This window comes from Adiantum capillus-veneris, chromosome 21 (assembly GCF_014529385.1).
Source record: "Adiantum capillus-veneris isolate H3 chromosome 21, ASM1452938v2, whole genome shotgun sequence".
Taxonomy (NCBI): domain Eukaryota; kingdom Viridiplantae; phylum Streptophyta; class Polypodiopsida; order Polypodiales; family Pteridaceae; genus Adiantum; species Adiantum capillus-veneris.
Window position 1 is genome coordinate 136,902,897 of NC_140951.1, and position 21,294 is coordinate 136,924,190.

At 41.5% G+C, this 21,294-nt stretch overlaps 1 protein-coding gene across 2 annotated transcripts in view; it reads right to left on the bottom strand.

Annotated features, from left to right (window-relative positions):
• Positions 1–3,804: 3,804 nt before the first annotated feature.
• LOC147431791 (ABC transporter B family member 2-like) overlaps positions 3,805–21,294 on the bottom strand; it is an 82,153-nt gene continuing 64,663 nt past the window's right edge. For both annotated transcript variants that reach the window (XM_086494277.1, XM_086494278.1), the window contains exons 9-11: positions 5,594–6,024; positions 5,264–5,499; positions 3,805–5,174 (exon numbers count right to left, since the gene is read on the bottom strand). In XM_086494277.1, the coding sequence (XP_086350403.1) occupies positions 3,969–5,174; positions 5,264–5,499; positions 5,594–6,024 (1,873 nt within the window). In that variant the 3' untranslated portion in view covers positions 3,805–3,968. The remainder of the gene's footprint in view (positions 5,175–5,263; positions 5,500–5,593; positions 6,025–21,294) is intronic.

The window sequence follows — 21,294 nt, forward strand, 5'->3', positions numbered from 1 at the left end:
ATTTTAGAGTAGGTCCAAAGCCATAAAGCCACTCATGTCCAAGAGTTATTTATAACTTGAAAATTCGATGTCATCTTATGGCTTTGAACTTCCAACGAAACATGATTAACTATAGTATCCCAAATATCAAAGCCTTGCCCTTGCATTAAAAATATTGTATAACTATATATACTGTTTATTTGTGAAATCTTTAATCTCTTGACCAAAGCATAAATGAGTTTCTTCATTGTTAACCAGGATGCACACCTTGTACCCATTAATGTATCCATGAAGACGAACTAAATCATAAAGACCCAAGGACTGCTGCTACGTGGAAGTTGCAATTAAGCATTCATGTGCATCTGTGCAATGAGACACTTTCACGTGAAAAATTACTGAATCTCTCAATTGCACTAATTGCAGGTGAAAGCGTGAGTAGGTGGGACATAGCTATTTGAACAAATGTGGTTGACCAAAATAAAAAAATATAGGGCATGTTATATATCAACAGATAGCTTTTCAAAAGGAGAATCTAAATGTATAATGTGCGCACAATTTAGAATTGATTTGTAAAATAAAATTTAAAAAAATAAATCCCCACTTTTGAAAATATAGCTATTAAAAACAGCTTCCCACCCTTAAAAGTGTACCACCCATTCATGCTTTCACCCTTGCACGTTGTGTAAAGCCTTGCCTTTACTCTTTACTTCCTCTTTGTCAATGCCCTTGGCCTTGTCCAATTCTACAATGTGATTCATAAGATGCTCATGCTTGGTATGCTTGTTTTAGAGACATCAAAAGCATAAATTTTACTTCTTGGCTCTTGCAAAATGTATCATAGATGAAGGACCACAAGGGCCTTTTGCCTTTTTGTAGACTCTTGTTCAATTAAAGACACTTTGCATTTTGTTGTTGGGATAATTAGAAGAATATTTGTCTTCTATGGGGCGTTTACAATAGAGCCCTTTCTCATTTACGTCATAAACCAATGCCTTTAAAATTGCATCTTTCGAACTTTAGGATGTAAATGAGTAATTTTGGCCTTTACATGGGGATATAATCCTCGTAGAAAACCTCGCACCTTGTGAAACTCATTGAGACCATCTAACTCGAAAGTAACTACTTTATAACAAGAGATATAAGTAGTGAGAAATGAAGTATTCATAAAACATTCATCCCCCACTTGCCGGTTCTTGTCATCTTTGTTATTGAAAGAAATTTCTTTTTGCACATAGCTTGAAACCGTATCCAATTTGTAGCCTTTTGTTCGGGTTTAAGTGACATCCACCTCTCGTAAGCCTTACCTTCAAGTACCAAGTTAATTTCCATAGGACAAAAAGCATGTGGAGTAGAGTAGTGTGTAGATGACGAACATCTGACCTCTCGTGCACAAAAAGTATTGACAGTGTCTTTATTGCATCGTCGATCTTCTCCTTTATAAATCAATAGCTTAAGACCTTTCATCCATGATGAAGCCTTTTGAATGCCATTCCCCACAGCAACCTAAATAGGAGGAGACTAACGATGGAGGAGCTGTGTATGGTCCTTCACGTACCATGAATGGAATTTCGACCCATCCGTTCATTAGACCGGATTTCCTTACATCATCTTTCGTAGACAAGATCACACCCTTGTAAGGTGACGAAAGAAGAGTCCTTGATCTATCAAGCTCTATTGGCTTCTCTGTAAAGAAAAAACTCAAAAAACAAGATAAAATCTCCTACTTTTCTAATAAACTCGCACCTTGAAGCCTCCATCTGGCTCATAACAAGCATTATAAATCTTTTGAAGAATGTGAGAACCCCTTTATATAGGGTTTTTGGCCAAATCAAGCCCTAATCCAAAATATAGGCGCTTTCCTTGTGATCTTTTGGTCATGAAGGTTGTCACAACATTGTTTTATTCGCACGCATCACTAGGCTTTGTCGAAAAACCACCCCAAATTATGCTTTTTTCCCTCAATGGTAGTAGTTGTGGGTATTCACCATGTTGCAAATAATCATAGGACTTCTAAGTAACTTCGTGATCATTCTTATGGGTTGAGGCCACCCTTCGATCACTTTAACACCATACTTCTGCCCCATGTATCATATTGCTTGCTGAAACAACTTACTTTTTTTGCCATCCTTGAAAATTCTTCCCAAAGTGATCCTTAGGCTTCCCACAAGCCTTGGAGAGGATAACAATACGATCAAAGAATCACTCCTGAGTCCTTACTCTTCTCATCAACCTTCTTCCACTTGACCCACTTGAACCGACAATGGCTGTTAAGACTTAGGCTTGTTGAATGAGCAAAGAGCTTTAAATGTACCATCGCCAAGTCTTGGTCTAAATAACATCTTCTTCCTCACTTTTCTTGGACAAATTATAGCTCAAGGCGATCATGCAAACTCACACATTGAAGAATGTTCCACAAGCCCTTATACAACCAATGAGTCTAGCAACCAAAGAGTCAATAATGTATTTTCAAGCATTATGCTTTACCACTTGAAAAGCTCTCATTAGGGCTACAAATTTTTGGTTCTGCCATCATTGGACAAACTTCATCTTAAACCATTCCTATTGCATATCTTGTCCACTTAAAATCTAGCAAGTCCTCTCCTTGGAAGCCTACGAACACTTTGAACCCTAATTTCTATACATGCACACGCATAGTTAGAGGGCTCCCCCATACACCCTATAAAAAAACAATTTAAAAAAGGGCCCTCTAAAGTTTGTAGGGCCTTTTCAAAATTTCATTGTGTGCCCATATGCCCTTTGATAACAGGTTTTCCAATGGACTATGCAAGGAATTTCAGAGCACACCTTCACTTTTGACTTGTTAACCTTCTATAGCAAGTTGTAATGGCGTTTTTGAAATGTAGGGGGTGGTAGAAGGACCCCCTAAAACTTTTGTGCTACCTTTTAGGTGAAGTACCCTTTACTTTTTCGTAACCCTATGAAGCTCAAATTATTTTTTTGCAGGGCCCTCTAATAGCACCTTTAGAGGGTCTATGGGGGAGCCCTCTTAGTATGTAGTGGTGAAGGAGAGAGACACCATAGCCAAACTGCAACCAATGTACCTTTCTCTTACAGCAGTGAAAATACGGCCAACAACAATCTTGCAAGCAGTCCTACATCAGGTACTATTCAAGAAAGGTGGTGCAGTTGTGAATTAATTCTATGGTTTAAGGACATGCTTTTAGGACATTCTTCTTCAGACATGTTTTTCTTCAGATTTGGGCATGCTTTCAATGGAAGTACATTTCATTTTGTATAATGTTTTGGTCTCCTAGGCCACATTGGCCTTTTGAAGATGTTGATATGCTTAATACGACTTCAGATTCAACATTCAATGTCTGTAAGCATGAAAAGGTGGCTTTGTCTACATAAGCATCATGTTTATGCAGAGCAATACACGCGTGACATGGGCACAAACACAGCCTACTTTACCCCACAAGCAACACATAGAAGCTGCATACTCTCAATCTTTTATATAGAAGGATGTTCTGCTGGTCATAAGGAAGCCCTTCAATTCCCCACTCAAAAGGTCAACTTAGAATAGCAGTTTGAGTAGCCTGAATGTAAAGAGCCAAAAACTTAGGACATATGCTCAATCAAACTCTGGAACCTGCAATCATTCAGTTTTTGGATGCTAATGCTAACCTGAACACGATAGCAATTTAGCAAACCCTTCAACCCTATTTAGTATAAAATGACTCTAGACAGAATTCAACTGCAATGGCTTCCTTCACATTGATGTCCATTTGTCTCTCTCTGTCAGACTCAGAGTAACAACTTGTTCATTTCTAACACCATTAAAATTTGTAGATAAGAACCCTGTCAGGGCAACACAAACTCTGGCTTCCCCGTTATTTGAATTTCAAGAAAAAGCCACCCACTCATTAGGGAAAGAATGTTTTCAAATGTACAATTTAGCGGAAGACTTACGGGGGGGTGGAAAAAATGCTTACAAATTGCATTAATCAGCGAAGGAAAGGAAAAAAAAATTAGTTGCTGTTCTGTTGGAGGCTGACTAATTCAAAATAGGCACCAGATTTGGCCATAAGTTCTGAATGAGTGCCTTGCTCGACAATAATACCATCTTGTAAGACTGCAATCTTGTTTGCATTCTTTATCGTGGACAAACGATGTGCAACGAGAACGGTGGTGCGGCGCATCATCAGCCTATCTAGAGCCTCTTGAACTAATTTTTCTGATTCTGCGTCCAAAGCACTGGTCGCTTCGTCTAGAAGTAAAATGGCTGGATCTCTTAACACCGCCCGTGCTATAGCAATCCTCTGCTTCTGACCACCTGATAATTGGACCCCTCGTTCACCAACTTCTGTCTCATACCCATTCATCAATGCACACACATAATCGTGGGCATTTGCCGCCTTAGCTGCCTCTATAATCTCGCCCTCTGTTGCGTTTTCCTTGCCGTAACGTATGTTTTCATAGATAGAGGTAGAGAACAAAGCTGGTTCTTGCTGAACGAGACCCGTGTGCTGCCTCAATGATTTCAAATTCAGTCTCCTTATGTCTTTGCCATCTATCAACACTTGACCTACTAGAGGATCGTAGAAACGTGCTATCAAGCCAACCACCGTGCTTTTCCCAGAACCGCTCGCTCCAACCAGTGCAATACTGCGTCCTGGATGGACCTTCAGGTTGAAGTCTTTAAATATCACGATACCCGGCCTTGACGGATAACTAAAATCAACGTGTTTTAGCTCTATTGCACCTCGGATCTCTTTCACATCCTCACCTTCTGGATCGTCTGGATTGATCTCCGTTTCTCGATCCAAGATTTCAAACACAGAACTCAGAGCATGAGACCCTTTAACTATATCGGGAGCCAAGGCAAGTGTCTCTGCAATCCCAAGAGCAGTAATAATAAGCACCATGAAGCATTTCATGACTGCCCCAAAGTTCACCTCTCCTTTCGCTATCAAAGTGGATGAATACCACAACCCCAAACCATAAGCACTGTACATTAAAAACTGAGCAACACCATAGCCAATGCCTGCTATTTGCCCTCGGAGAAGAGCTTGTTTTTGAGGCGTTGCCAGTTCTCTATTAAAGAGCTCTACTACCTTTTCCTCTGCACAAAAGGCTACAATTGTGCGAATATTGCCCACAGCTTCCCCTGCCACCATATTGGCTCTTGCGTAGGCTCCACTTAGGTCACCACCAAATCCTTTTAAGAACAGATTCTGTTGAAACAGAAAAGACCCAAAATAGCAATCATTATTTGCATGCTACAGAAGCTGTAGCACAGTTTTTATAGAAATTTCCAACTAACCTCACTAATGTGTGATGCAATGAGAGCTGGATAGGTGGCTACAATGACCAGAGCAATCCGCCACTCCAGCCAAAATGCAATAATGAAAGCTGTGAGAACTAAACCAAGGTTTTGAAGCAATGTTGATATTCGGTCAGCTATTGCTGCCTTCACCAAGGTGCCATCAGATGAAAGGCGCGCTGCCAAAAGGTTACTATTGTTTTTGTCAAACCAACCAATTTCATTTCTGAGAATTGCTGGGGAAAACCAACAGAGATGTTAGTTTGAGGGAATATTGAAGAGCCTAGAAACAAACAGAAAAAGCGGCCACAAAGCTAGACCCCTACATACCTGAGAACATCATCTCTCTCACCCGCATGGTGAGCCGTTCCCCAACAATTCCAAAAAAATAATGCTCACCCCAATAGATGAAGATAGTCACAACCCCTGTCCCACAAAAGATCAAAGCAATTTTGCTAATTTCATTCTTCATATAGTCTTCGTCTGGTGAGTAAAAGGCTACAAGACATTGAGTTATTGCAAAAGCAAATAACGGAGTTTCAGCACCAGCAGTAATTGCACCAAGAGCACCAAGAAGTCCATAAGGCCAATCCTGCGAATTCATCTTCAGCAATCTGCCTAAAAAGGGCTTCTGCAGAGAATGGGTGTTCGATGCTTCTCCCAAGCTTGTATCCTTCAATTGAAAAGGGAATAAGTTTTGTTCTGAAGGAGCACTGGATTGGAAGCTGAACGATCGTTGGGAAAGAGATCCATGTGAGCCTCTGCATTTCAAACAGAATAATTTTAGAGCATGGCAGATTTAACCCATCATAAAACTCACACACTGTCTAACAGACCATGGGCAATTGTTGGGACCTTTCATAATAGACAATTTCTGTATATGAGTGCAAAGGAGCAATGTGTAGAGTACAGGACTGAGGGCCAGCAGCACCAAGGGCCCTTCCTATCAGTTTCTGCACTAGGGGTGCAATCCGCTTTGGTCAAGGCAGCTCTGCAAGTCTGAGTGGAAGAGAACTCCACAGCTCATACCCCAAGGCAATAGAGAAAGTGAAAATAGTCGGTACCAAAGAAGCGTCCATAACATCCCTGGCTGCTATGGAAGGCCTTTATAAGAACGATCTTATGAAGTTGCAGCGCGTGACCGTTTACTAAGTTTTGCCTTTCAAGTTTTTTCTCAGAGGGCCGTGTTTGAAGCAGGGGCTTGTGTGAAGCAGCTTTTTCAAGAAGGGGGCAGCTTGCAGAGGCTAGGGAAACATCACATGCTTTTCATTTTGCAAACCCTGTTTAGGGCAGCCCTGAGGAGGGAGAAGGGGAACTCCCATCGGTGGCTATGGCATGCCGTCTCTTCCTGGCAGCACCATGGAGAGGAGAAGGAACATTGCATAAGTCCTCACCTCCCACACTCCACCGTTCTTGTGACCGGCTTAAGATGGTAAATCCTTAGCAAAATACACGAACAGTACAGAAACTTTATCACTTGAACTTCAAAACTCAAAGTCGCCAAGACACGAGGCCGCCAAGTTCGCTTCCAGATGCACTGGCCCCAAAGTCTGGCACCCCTTTCAGTACTTCTTTTTGTATTGATAAGAACAGAGTATAAATGTCATGGGGGAATCCTATGCTCTGTGTGCCCACACACTGATCTGCCAGAGATTCCCCCAAGGCACATTTGAATGGGTACTGTTAAAAAAGTGAGGGTGCCAAACACAGGGCCCCCTCAAAAGCTTTGGTAAAATAGGCCCTGCTGCTCCCATACGAAACTGCCATGTCATCAACTTAAAACGCGCCACGATTTATGGAAATCCAGCCACATCAGCAGTCGGCAGAAAATCAGCGGGCCATCAGTTTTGGTGAGTCCTCTCAATTATGCACCAGCTAGTATGCCACGTAATCAAATTTGTGACATACACCGCCCCCCTCCCCCCCCTTTTAAAAGAAGAGTAATCGCCCTCGATTACGCCTACAAACCAAACAAAGGATACAAAATAGCTCAATAGACACTGACTCTTTGCTTTCATGCATTTGACAACTTCAAACCATGCACTAGCACAGAGACACCAGTCACTAAACCTTGACAATCACTTCATATCACTATACTTGTTGGGATAGTAGACATGAACCATGATCATTGTGACTTATTTAGCCATCACGTCCAAACCGCATCAATCATTTTTAGATGTCTTGATGCATTAAATGTTGTCACTCCAGATTCATATCAACAAGATAAAATGTTGCAATCATTTCATCATTAACACATACTCAAACAAAAACAACTATTGAAAGAGTACATGTTTCATTCAATTCTTTAGGAATTTCAACCACAAGCCCACAACTTATGGCAATTGTTTATGTACATATTATGAAGTCAATAGACAAATTGTTGTCAACCAGCCAACACCTCCAAAACCTCAAAGAGAAGCTAGTTGACTCTATCCCCTTGTGGATAATCTTAGAAAAAGGAGTGGAGTGGCTCACCTCTCGTGCAACACGCACTACACCAGATTCAATCTGCTCATTCGACGTGCCCTCTTGAATAGTCGATGTTAAACCAAAGGCCTCAAGGTATAGCTCTAATAACTAACAAGTACTTGCCAATTCCTTTCCATCCAATTTGGATCAAGAGTTGGGCAGTTCCTGAACTTGACCAAATATCTACGAACCAGCTTATTCCTTCACTTTCCTTTCCTTGTGTGCTAGGAACTGTTCAGATAAGAGAATCTCATCTGTTTTTTCAACCTCTGGTTGCTCCTCACGCTCCCTATCCTCTTGCCTTCACCCTGGAGAGGACTCAATAGACTCACATGAAACACATTGTGAATCCTACAAGTATCTGGTAACTCCATCTGAAAGGATACGTCATTGATCTTCTCAAAAATCTTGAAGGGCTCTCACTATCGCATCCTTAGCTTTGGAAAAAGCTTCTCCTTACCCTCAGGTCATAGAGATGCTTGTTTGGTGCCTTCTTGTGTCGTTCTTGAGACCTTTACCAAGCCTCCTTAACCTTTGCACACGCAGTCTCCAAATCGTCAACCAAATGATCTTCCTAGAAAATCTTGACTTTGCACTAAAAAGGAGGAACCTTCTTTCCACCCTCAACAATCTCAAATCGTGCCTTCTCCGTTGAAGTGTGAACGGGTAGAGCATATTGCTCCCACATCTCATCAAAGTCACAATGTAGTGACAACGAAAATCTGTTGCTTGCGAGACAATGCGTTGGCCCCAACGTTCTTCTTTCCCTTCAGGTAGACTATCTCGAAATAGAACTACGACAAAATGTTTGCCCATCTCATATGCTTCTTAGAAAGCTTATTCTGGGACAAGTATCTCAAACTCTCATGATCCATGTACACTAAAAATATTTGCACCGAGCAAGTAATGCCTTCACTGAGTCAAAGCGTGTATCACTACTAAGAGCTCCTTCTCATAAATTTGTGCAACCCTCTCTTGCTTAGACAACATCCTTTTTTGTATGCTATAACATGGCCATCCTGCATTAAGACTGTTGGAATTAGGGTTGCACGAAAACACACACAGCTTGGAGAAGACGAAGGAAACTCAAGGCGTATATACAATGCACGGGGAAAAAACCTCCTAAAGAGGGAAAAAATGCCTCGGCGGTCCTAAGTGTGTTCACACACATCACTACCACATGTATATGGTAACAAATCCCCCCTGGAGTGATGCGGTGAACGAGAGCTGCACATAGAGTAAAGGGAAGTGCCATGCCCTGAGGACATGATCAATCCACAAAGGGGAGTAAGCCCAAAGCTTTGCGGAAAGCTTCGAACTTCTCACGAGACAATGCCTCTGTGAAAAGATCTGCAAGGTTGTCCAGTGTTGGCACATAAGCCAAGCTGATCTCTCTTGCTGAGAGCCTCTCCCTGACATAGTGGTAATGCACCTCGATGTGCTTTGTGCGACCATGAAAAACTGGGTTCCTCGCAATTGCCAATACGCTCTGACTGTCAAAGATAGTGTTGGCAGTGTCCTGTCCAACACCCAAATCAACCATAAGGCGTTTGAGCCATACAAACTCAACCGTAGCTGTGAAGATTGCCTTGTACTTAGCCTCACAACTGAAAGTGGCCACAGTAGGTTGCTTCTTGCTCAACCATGATATCCATGAGCTACCAAGCATGAAACAAAAACCAATTGTGGACACTCTAGTGTCAAAACAACCAGCCCAATCTGAGTTCAAAAAAGCATGTAAGTCTAGCGGCAATGATCCCCCCTTGAGATAAAACAAGCCAAGATGTGAAGTGCCACTCAAGTAGCGGAAAATCAATGCTTAGACCCTAAGCTATGCATAAATATGATGACCTGTGATAGTGCAAACTGAATATCCGACCTCGTGTTGCATACATAAATGAGGCATCCAACAGCAGTTTGCTAAAGAGTGACATCTGCAGGATCACCAACATCATGAAGACTCAATTTCAAACCTATTTCCATGGGAGTGGCAATAGGTTTGCAATCCTCAAGTCCATCTTACATAGCAATGTCTCTATGTAAATTTTCTGACAAGGCAATACCACCATCACCCTGCTTAAATTGTATACCCAAGTAATGATGCAACAGCCCCAAATATTTCATCTTAAAAAACATACAAATCAATCTTAAATTCAGCAATATGTCTCTTATTTGGTCCAGTGATCAGCAAATCATCTACATAAAGAACCACAATGAAAGTACATCACCCTCACGCTTTACATAGAATGTGCTTTCTGTTGGACTGTTACGAAAGCCTCATTTGACCAAATGAGTATCAGCCTTCTCATACCAAGCACGAGGAGATATCCAACCCATACAAAGCTTTGTTACATTTGCAAACTTTTTCCTATTGTCCTTTCTTGACAAAACCGCGAGGCTGCGTTACATAAACTTCCTCAAATATGTCACCATCTAAGAAAGCAGTAACAACGTCTGATTGATGTACATCCTAACCAAAATGAGCTACCAATGCACATAGAAAACGCACAGTAGTCATACGACAAGTGGGAGCAAAAGTCTCTTCATAATCCATGCCTTTTTGCTGTGCATAACCCTTTGCAACAAGTCGAGCCTTATACGATCAATCTCACCATCCGGCTTGCGTTTCAACTTGTAAACCCACTTCATACCAATGCCTTTTTGCCAGGAGGCAAATCACATAAAGTCTATGTGTCATTTTCTATAAGTGCATCATATTCTGATTGCATGGCAGTCATCCAATTCTTTGAATTCTGTGCTTCATCAAAAGACAAAGGTTCCTCAACATCAAGTAAGCTAGACACAGCCAAATCATAACAATCTGATGTATGAGATGCATGGCGAGAGCTTGAATGAGTACGACTAGATAAAGGTGCATCCAATTTACTGTCACGCAGTGTATGCACCAGCCACTTTGACATACCTCTAGCTTGCTCATTTTCTGCCCTTTCCTCATCAAGTACATGTACATCTGCATCAGTAATAGCTGATCTGTAACATTTTCAAAAAACCCCATAGGCTGTACATTTGCCTCATTGGAATTTACATTCAAACTTCAACCACTGAAAAGAGGCAAAAAAGTGTCATAAATGTCCTGTGAGCTGACATTACTGTGAGCTGACATAACAACAAGGATTGAATAAAATCTTCCACAAACACAACATCTCGTGAGACCAAGATACGCTTTGTTTGTGGATGATACAACATATAACCTTTGCTTTCAACACTAAAACCAACAAAAATACACTTGACAACCTTATCATCCAATTTTATGCACTGTATTTGTGGCACCAAAGCATATGTCAAACAGCCAAAAACACGTATGTGCTCAATAGAAGGCTTTCTATCATGCAATGCTTCAAATGGAGTAATAGACTGCAAAGCTTTCATAGGACACTTGTTTGTTAAGTACATAAGTGACACACACGATGGACAAAACAAATGCGGCAAAGCTTGACTTTTGACTATACATCGTGCCATTTTCGTAAGTGACCTGTTTCCTCTCAACAACACCATTTTGCTGAGACATGTAAGGCACTGTACATTGGTGTTTTATCCCACGACTAGCCAGAAATACATTAAATTCATGAGACATATACTCCCCCCTCGATCGAAACGGAGGGTGCCAATAGTACATTTCGAGATGTTTTCAACCATAGACAGAAATTGTTTGAAACACATAAAAATTTCGGACTTCTCTTTAAGCGGATACACATATGCATGCCTGGAGAAATCATCAATGATAGCCACGAAGTAAACGTAATTCCCCAAGGACGGAGTTTGCATGGATCCACAAACATCACTATGCACAAGCTGCAACCTGCATGTGGCCCTAACTGAACCATTCTTTGAAAACTTTGAACACTGCATCTTACCCAAAATACAACCTTCACAAACATGTTTGATAGGTGCTTCCAAAGGTGGCAAAGAAGCAACCATATCAGATTTCTACAAACGCAGTAAACTGACAATATTCAGATAACCAAAACGTGCATGCCAAAGTTTTGCATCTAAAATAGCCTTTGAATCCATAACTACATTTGCAAAATTTTACCTACACTTGTCATACAAAGTGAGCTTATACAGCCCACGGCATAAAATGCCAGATGCAACAATTTCATCACCAAAATTGAGATCATGTACAATACATCTGTCATCCACAAATTTGACTACAAGACCAAGTCTAACAAGTGCAGATACAGACAAAAGATTCTTCTTGATCCCAGGTACATTAAGTGCATTAACAAGTGTGAAAAAACTGTCATTTGCAGCAGTAAGCACAATCTTTCCAACTCCCTGAACCAAGATAAGAGGCATTGTTGACACAAGTGACTGAATTCCCATGAAGAACAGAATCGAGAGAGGTAAATAAATCACGATGTGAAGTAATGAGCTTTGTAGCACCACTGTCAAAATACCACACATGTGAATCTGCAGCAACTGACATCCATGCATCATGGACAACGGGATTATAAATACACTTTGCACTAAAAGCCCATTCTGCATCAATACCAGCACCACAGTCTCCTTTCACAGAAGAATCAACAATAGTTACATTTGTAGTGGAACCAGCATTTACAGTGAAACCACCCTCTTTGTTCTTAGCCTCTTTGGCCTTTAACTTAGGATACTGCTTGATCAACTGATCATTAGCTTTACAATAATCGAAATGCATCTTCTTTTTGCCCTTATCACCAAAATTTCTAAATGAATTGCTGCCAGCAGAAGCATTAAGAACAAGTGATTTTCCACTCACAGAAGAACCATAAGAAGTGGCTGCATGGTTGTTACAACCTTTTCTTTGAGCAGCAATAAAAGCCTGTTCAACTCCACACTATCTAGTCCTGTTTTTTCTGGAAAGCGACTCTTGGAACAGCAATGTGCATAATACATCAAACTTTACAACTTCAGGATTTCCTTGGTCATAAGTCTCCAAGTACTAACAAAAATCTGGTAAGAATTTGGTAAGGCATCAAGAGCAGTCTGCACAAGGAAGCTATGTGAAATGACTTCACCTGCATAAATAAGTTGCTCCTTGATATCCTTAACACCAACAAGGAAAGTGTCCATATCATCTTCCTCATGCATAATCTTCGACTCCATCTCTTTACGTAGCAATGCAATTTTAGCCTCATTGCGACTTGCATGAAGACAAGTCAAAATATCCCAAGCCTGTTTTGCAGATTTCGTTGAACGAATGTGAGAAGTAATAGTGCGCTTCACACACAAAGCAAGCAATGCATGAGCCTGCGCATCTTTTACATCCCAACGAGCTTGTTCTGTCGTAGGCAAAACAACTCTAACAGCAGCAAGACCTGTAATATCCTCAACATCGCCTACATCCTCAAAACCAGGACGTACATCAATGCCCTACACAATATTCCAGACACCCTTTAACACAAGAACATGTTGCATCATGTAAAGCCCACATAGGGTAATTCTCCCCATCCAATCTGTCCTCGACAGCAAACATCTTGAACACATTTGTGTTATCGACCATGGCGAATGCCTTCACCTAATGTGAAAACTACTCGAAAAGAGGAGAAATGAAGCGGGAACAACACGTGCGATATAGCACAAACCGTAGAAGACTATAAGGAATCTGTTATACAAGAAATGGTACTGACGGAAATTTTGCACAAAGTGACGAAATAGCATGCGCAATACTGTCTGTAAGAGAAACGGAGACCAAAATGATCCCAAATCAAAAATCTGAGCAGACTAAGCTCTTCGAGCTTGCCCAATATTTTTGTCGACTTGCGAACACTTGCCAAAGCTTACAAAAATAAGAGAAAGTGAGCAGACGTGTGCTGGAGCTGCTGGCGACTAAGCCGAGGAGGACGCAACCTGCTCTGAACCAACTGTTGGAATTAAGGTTGCAAGAAAACAAACAACTTGGAGAAGACGAAGGAAGCTCAAGGCACACAACAGAGAGTGAATTACTTCGTGTACAATGGAAAGATAGATAGCCCTAGGATGATGAGCATATATACAATGCACGGGGAAAAAACCTCCTAAAGAGGAAAAAAATGCCTCGGCGGTCCGAAGTGTGTTTATACACATCACTACCACATGTATATGGTAACAAAGACGGCTCCTAGATTGCTTCCACAAGCATCACTGTAGACCTCAAAAGACTTCTGCAAATTTGATAACTTCAACACTGGCCCTGTACTCAACTTGTGCTTAAATCTCTCAAAAGTTGTGAAGGTCCCCACCTTAAAGGAGTCCCTATCTGAGTCAAGGTATGCAACGTTGAAGCAATCTTCGCAAAATTATAAAATAAATTGTCTGTAGTAAGAGCATAATCCTAGAAAGCTCCTTACATCATGCACATTCCGAAAAGTTGGCCAATCTCATATTGCAACCACATCCATACTAACACCCTCTGTGGAGACAATGTATCTCAAAAAGTGTATCTCTAACACGTGCACATCTAACCCTCTGTGCATGTAGACAAGTTGTGGCTCTTATTTCTAGGATTTAGGACAACCTAGGAAATGTTCTGGCACCCTTGTGAGCTTGTATGCATGATACATGTCCACACACTTTAGAGTAGCAGCATACCCTAAGATTGCAAACGATCACAACCAATGTCTGCTAGGTGTAGGCACTGCAGAGTGTTCCCATAGAGCACCATTAGTACCAAGCCTAGGTAATAACTGCATACAAAGCACCTCTTACTAGTAGTTCACGAACTTATAAATAAGTGGCATATTAGCATCATTTTATAAAGTCGTGGGGACTAAATCTATCACTTCTCTACCCAGACTTTTGCACCTATGTAGGAGACCCTAGGGGTCACCTCTCCAAACATCCAGTACCCGCAGTACAAGTACCAACAACACAAGCATCTTCAATATTTTTCAGCCATCGGCCCATCACCAACTTCTACAGAACCGTGCGTTTTTGGGCTTGATTGGAGCGCCCTGGGGAGCTTGGCAAGTCACATTACTGTAGCGCCCTCAGATTCGGGTCTTAGCGAGTGTCATCTTCTTTCTCTTGCAAGGCCCAGGCGGCCTCGTTGCAAAGCAGATTTCGTCATATTTTTTAAAAAAAATATTTACCCTAAGGGGTTTGGCCATCCCCACTTGGCCAACCCCTTTGGACCAACTAAGGAGCCAGTCTTGCGGTTTGCCTTGGTCGGCGCTCGACCTCGAGTTTCTGCTCGTTCCCGCACTCCAAAGGGCCGAAACGAGCGGCACATGCAGATTTTGGCTATTTTTCGGAGCTCCACAGGTTCTGAAAACCAAAAAATGTGGATCAAAATTTGCCGACGAACGTTTTTACGATCGCTCATCAAGTCTACATTCGACGACTTGCAAATTGTCGGACTGCATACGATGCAAGCAAGTTATTTGGGAAGCTCGAATTTCCCGACACCTTCAATTTCATTGGCGATTTGAAGTTCCTCGACGATTTCAACTCTTCACGAATTTTACTGCAGCTTGGAATTCACCTTCTTTACGACCGCAGGCGGAATTAGCACGGCTAATTACCGGCTTCTGCTTTGAGTTTCTACATTCGATACGGCTATAAGCATTTCTACACTCCAAGGTATTGTTTTCTCTTTTGTTTGCACAACACGTTTTCGCCGTGAATGCGGAAATTGATGATCAACACATGTTTGACTTCGAATACCTGGAGTCTGCTCCACTTGTGGATGCTGCGTGGCCGAATACTCTCACGGAGGGTACCCACGTGGCAACAGGGACGGATGATGCAAACCGACGCAGTCTATCTCTCTCTCCGCGAATATCTACACCTCCTCCTCCTCAGAGCGTGTTTGATATTCTGGAGGTAATAGTAACTTGCCGGATGCCAGGAAGTTTGTCACTCGAAAGGACTCGCAAACTTTTGATGCCCGATTTCGCAAACTAGCCGTACGGGTCTAAATATTGGCTACGCAAGTGGAAAATCTCACACGATTAATTTACAATATGTTACCAAAATCAGCTTGTGACTTACCGGCAACCCAAGGGGTCGTCTGCCCACCAATTATGACCAAAGGTCCAACAAGAACAAGAGAAATGATTGTAGATACAGATCTGGTCATGACTAACGTGGTCAGGAAGCAACTATCACAATCCGACTTTCAACGAGCAAAGTGTCCACATGTACAACAACGTAAGCATGATGCATGAGTTTGTGATCCGACATAAACTCCAGTTTTGGTGCAGAGCACAATAGTTATATGTCTTTTGCACATGTTATGCTCAGACATTTTCTCATACTTGAATGTGGATTTTCAGAGTATTGTACGTTTTTTGAATTGGGTAGTGTTATGTCCCAATTTCTTTTCTGGTATAGTAATTTTTGGTAAGACCAATTACATAATCTCAGCTTGTACGATCAATCGAAAACATTATGAGGGGCATAGAAGATCACTGACTTAGGGTGTATGTGATACACGTGTCACACAATTTTACGTTTCGCATTTACTTTGGACAGTATTGTTTCTTGTACAAAGCCAAATGCTTGGCCAATTTCACGTGAAGCAAGGCTTCTAATTCGTGCTATGATTGACTTGGCGTCAAGAGCAGTGGCAACCAAGTTTGGGGCACCTACATTAATCAGGATATCAGTCTAGCCGGTGCAAGGTTCTTATGGTGTTGACTTTTACGTTTACGGTTGTCACGGTAGCCAAGGGCTTCCACTTTTGTATGCAAGGCATGCTACCCAGGTGGTATACAGTACGCTTCTGCTCTCACATAGTCACTCTGTCAAGGACAATATTGATTATGAATTGTTTCCCATAATTTTCTTTTTGGTTATTGTCATCGCATACCAACACTAAAAGGAACCTAAATTTAGGCCTTACTTCATAGGCAAAGTACCATATTTAACTTCTCCTCGCCCCCTACACATTAGGACTGTCCCGATATGATTTCGGTTACCTCTCTCGATGAGAGCATCATCAAGGTAGATTGTTGCATGCTTACAGGATAAGCTGTAGGCTAGGCATAAGATGCACACGAGCATGGGCACCAACTAAACGTCATACTAGTATAAAGAAAGTTCCTCAACCCCACATGCTCTCCTTCTCTCTCTTTCTTATTTCTTCAAGGAATAATGAACATGTTTTGCTTGTGAGTCAGCCTGAGCCAAGGTGCTCTAACTCTCAGCTAGAACTTGGGCAAGACGCCATCCAAGTTAGTCTTCATCGGTTTGTCGACTGAACACTAGTTGCCAAAGGGCTAGGAGTCACACACGCTGGCTAAGGTCATTGTCAGATCTCGGGTAAGACCCAATTGTTGGCATTCCTTGGGTGATTGTTCTCCAGCTTGAACAGATCTACCCCGTGGACTCCACATCGATGTTAAATGCCAAGCAAGAGTCTTGTCATTACATATGGGTATTTTGTAAGCACTACATGTTTTGGTGCGACGACTGAGTTGAGTTTTGATAAACTCACACTCGCATAGGCTGATCTATAGCACGGCGTATAGATGTGGCAAGCATTTCCAACAACATGGCTGTCCATAAGAGCTAGGGGTTCTGCCCTACGTAAATCTCTCGTTTTCTCTATAGCACTAGGCGTGTATATAGGAGTACAGTTTTGTGGTATGACCACATATGTGATTATTAAATCACACAATAAATGTTGATGGTCATTTTTGGACACCTTCACGCTTTGTTTTGCACCAAGGGGATTGGTTTGATCAGATATACCCAAGGGTTGGATTGCCAAGGCAACACCCAGAGTTACAAGTTCATTTTTTTTATCTTCACTAATCTCTAATTTTAGTGATTAGCAGGTCAAAGAAATTTTGCTATGGTACGCTTACAGGTTGAGCATTGTACTTGACTTTCGGGTAAGTATCAAGTAATTTCCACCTCGTGGTAAGTACATGTTTTTTGGATTTATCTTCCTTTCCAATTAAGTTTGTTTGCGTTATGTAACCGGGATGTTTGAGCTAGAAGGCTTTCATCCAGCTTGCTCTTTAGCCAAGTGACAAGGTCATAGACGAACATAGCATTTTGAGAAAATATTGTTATTTTCTCGTTTCCCTGTTCATCAAGATACCATAATGGGTTTGAATCTTGTTGAAACAATTACAGACCTACATGGTACGGTTTTGTTTGGCACATGTTGTCACATGGAATTCGGTTTAACCAGTGTGGAGCAATGATAATGAGGGTCCCTCTCACTCGCGTCGCGGAGTATTCATAGTTACCTCCACACACAAGCACAATTTGTGTTGACGGATGTCACTTTCTCTGCCATCCTTACTTGAGACATATTCCACATGTGGCGAATATGAGTCTCTGGGACTGACACTGGCGCCTAATTCCTAATGATGTGTCGAGACGAAGTCCCTATGTGTTGGTCGCATCCGTTTATTAGATCATTAGAAGCACGCCGTATCAGGAACAATTTCAATGGCCAAAAATTGTCAGATACTAAGTACAGACTTGTTGTGATTACAAGTGCTATGAAACCACCTTAACCGACGATCGTTACTACATATAGCCAAGTATGCTACGTTCATGAGAATGTCTCATGGTTGGTACCTAGGTGTGACTGAGCTTTTACATTTTGTTATGGCCCAACTTATGTTGCAAGGCTTTCATGTACGTCCCGTGGAAAGTCTAGTCATGGAATTGCGGTTCGGTTCTGTTTGTGTTAAATGCATGCACACTAGGTGTTATGGGCCCTAGTGTTTAACACAGATTTATTCGGAGCAGAATGCAAATTCATGGACTTTATTCTTTCTGCACCCTTTAGCACTGTCAGTGTAATCTCTCTTGCAGATTTAGTATGTGTTTACACCCTGCCATACAAGATAATGGTTGAGTACGGGTGTCTGTGGTTGGTTGGTCTAAACTCCACTCCAACCCGCTTTCAGCTTAGTTGGTTGTCTTCATTCCATATCAAGTATATGGCTAGATACTCAATGGTTGAGTCATAATTTATCGTCAGTCGTGGAAGATTGTCTGTAAGTGGTTGGAAAAAAGTACCTCACTCTTACTATTGCTATTCATCCCGCGTTGGATGGGCAGCTTATACGCATTCTTTGCTAAAGGATCTGCTAAGCACATACATTAGCACAAAGCTTTCTGAATGGACAACTCTCTCCCTATTCTAGAATTTGCTTAAGTTAGGTTTTCAAATTTGAACACCTGTTGTGGTGGGGTTGGATACCGTTTCAATAGTTTCATAAGTCAAGGACTTAATAGGTGTGTTGACAAAGTATGTTGGCATCTAACCTTCATTAGGGGTGAACATGTAGTTCTGTGTGTTCCAAAATGTTCAGAAGTCTGACATGGGGACACTCCCTATTCTATCCCTTAGTAGTTATGAGCCTTTCAAGACACTCACGCGAGTTGGAAATCTGGCTCACAACTTCATGGAAAGTTGCACCACGGTTTTCTTGCATTTTCCAATATCTTCAGAAAGTCTCAAAACTGGTTAGATACAAGTGGTTGCAAAAGGACGACAATGTTGAAAATCAAGATGTTGCTATTAGTTTCATTGAGCCTCCTCACTGCACCAATTATCGGTCATAAGGACAACTGGCCCACGTATGAGACCCTAATAAACAAAAAAATCAGTGTTCTTACGAAGATATTACCACTTGTGTTTTCGAGGACGAAAACGCTTCTCCAAGGGGAGAGTAATGTCATGCCAAGGGCAAACCCAAGCGAGTAGGACTCAGGCCAAGGGCCGGCTGCAAGGCGGATAGGGAGATTCTATTCAATGGCCAAGGGCTATATAACAAGAAATTGAGCGGAGAATCTTCATTACACAACTCCTGGGTCTTACACACAGTATCATTCTCTCTACTATCTCTAGTCTTTGCACATCTCTCATGAAGTAAAAGGAACTCTCTCATTTAGTAAAAAGGACCGTGAGCATGCATTGAGCACTCATCCTGAGCATTCACCATTTATCACTTCCGTTGCATATAACAATCTCTGAAAGAAAAAAGTCACTTTTCTTGCCATTTATAACCAATCTGTGCTCTCTCAAAGCTTGAAATACTTTCAACAAATGATGTCTATGTTTGGTCTAAAATCAAGAAAAAATAATGATGTCATCAAAGAGCATTCCCACAAACTGGCAATACTCTCAAAAGATCCGATCCATCATCTTGTTGAACATTGCAAGAGCAAAATACTCATATAATCCAAAGGACGTCCTGAACGCGGTCTTGCATACGTCTCTAAGAGCAATCTTGATTTGATGATAGTCACTCTTAAGATCAATTCTCCTAAAGCAAGTAGAACCGTGAAATCTATCAAGTATATCATCGATCCTAGGTATTGGAAACCTGTTCTTATTGGTGATCTTGTTGAGAGTTGTAATCAATGTACATTCTCTAGGATTCGTCTTTCTTCTAAACTAGCAAAACTAGGGAACGAAAAGGTAATGTACAATGTTGGATCAATCCTCTCTCCAAAAGGTCTTGTACATGGCTCATTATCTCTTCCCATTGAGCTCGGCTCACTCTGTAAGGTTGTCAATTTGAAAGACCACTACCAAGAATCAAATCTATGGTGTGATCCTTTGGGCTTTTAGGTGGTAATTTGCCAAGTAAAGCTTCAAAAAAAACAATTGGCTTGAGCTTGCATAAAACTTTATCACTCTGACTCTTGACCTCGACAAATTAGAATCCTTGTTGTCATCCACATTATTAAATAAGATTGAGCAAACAAAACGACTTGATTTCATTAATTTAGAAATGGCCAAAGATGATACAAGGGGTACAGATTCCCCTATCAACTTACATCAATCAATATTTCCCGACCCTTGCTATTCTTCAAGTGGATTTTCTTTGTCCCATAGTCTATGACCACTTTGTTCATCGTGTGCCACAACATCTCTAACAAAACATCACACCCTTCCAAAGGCATGATGTTGAAGTCCTCTCATGTCCTAAGTGCCCTTAACATTGGAGTTGCGCCTTCCCAATGACGAGCGTTAAGCGACTTCATGCCCTTGAACTGCATCCATTTGTGGCCCTATGTCTTCAAGCTTAATCCCTTGCCGAGCCCCCATCTCTATGGAAATAAAGTTAGCCTTGGCTCCTTTGTCAAAGAAGATAAGCACTTCGTAGTCCTACACCTTGTCCCACGTCCTACAAAGCTCAGTGTTGGGATAAGATTGACTCTCAAGCGTCCCCATGAAATCTGGAATGAGTCTGGCCTTGGTTCTCCTTTATTTGCTCGCTCCTTAGCCGCTCTTGATGATTCTAGTTTTTCTTTGTTCGTCTCTTCCTTCTTTGGACACTTTGCCAATATGTACTCAATCTCTCCATACCCAAAGCACTTGCCTTGCTTGTAATAATCTGCATTTTCCTTAGCGGACATCATAGAACAACTTCTAGCTTTTTACCGAAGTTCCTGGCATCCTACCATGCAATAAAAGCACGGACCACCATGTCTGAGCATTCCCTTTGAGATGGGAAGCTACCTTCGAACCTTTGAGGTTTTTGAGAAATTACCCCTCTGAAAGGCATTATCAAACTATTGAATAAAAGAGAACTCGATGGGTATCTTTATGTCCATAAGAAGTGTCAAATCCGATGCTTTGACCCCATCCTTGAATTCCTTTTGCC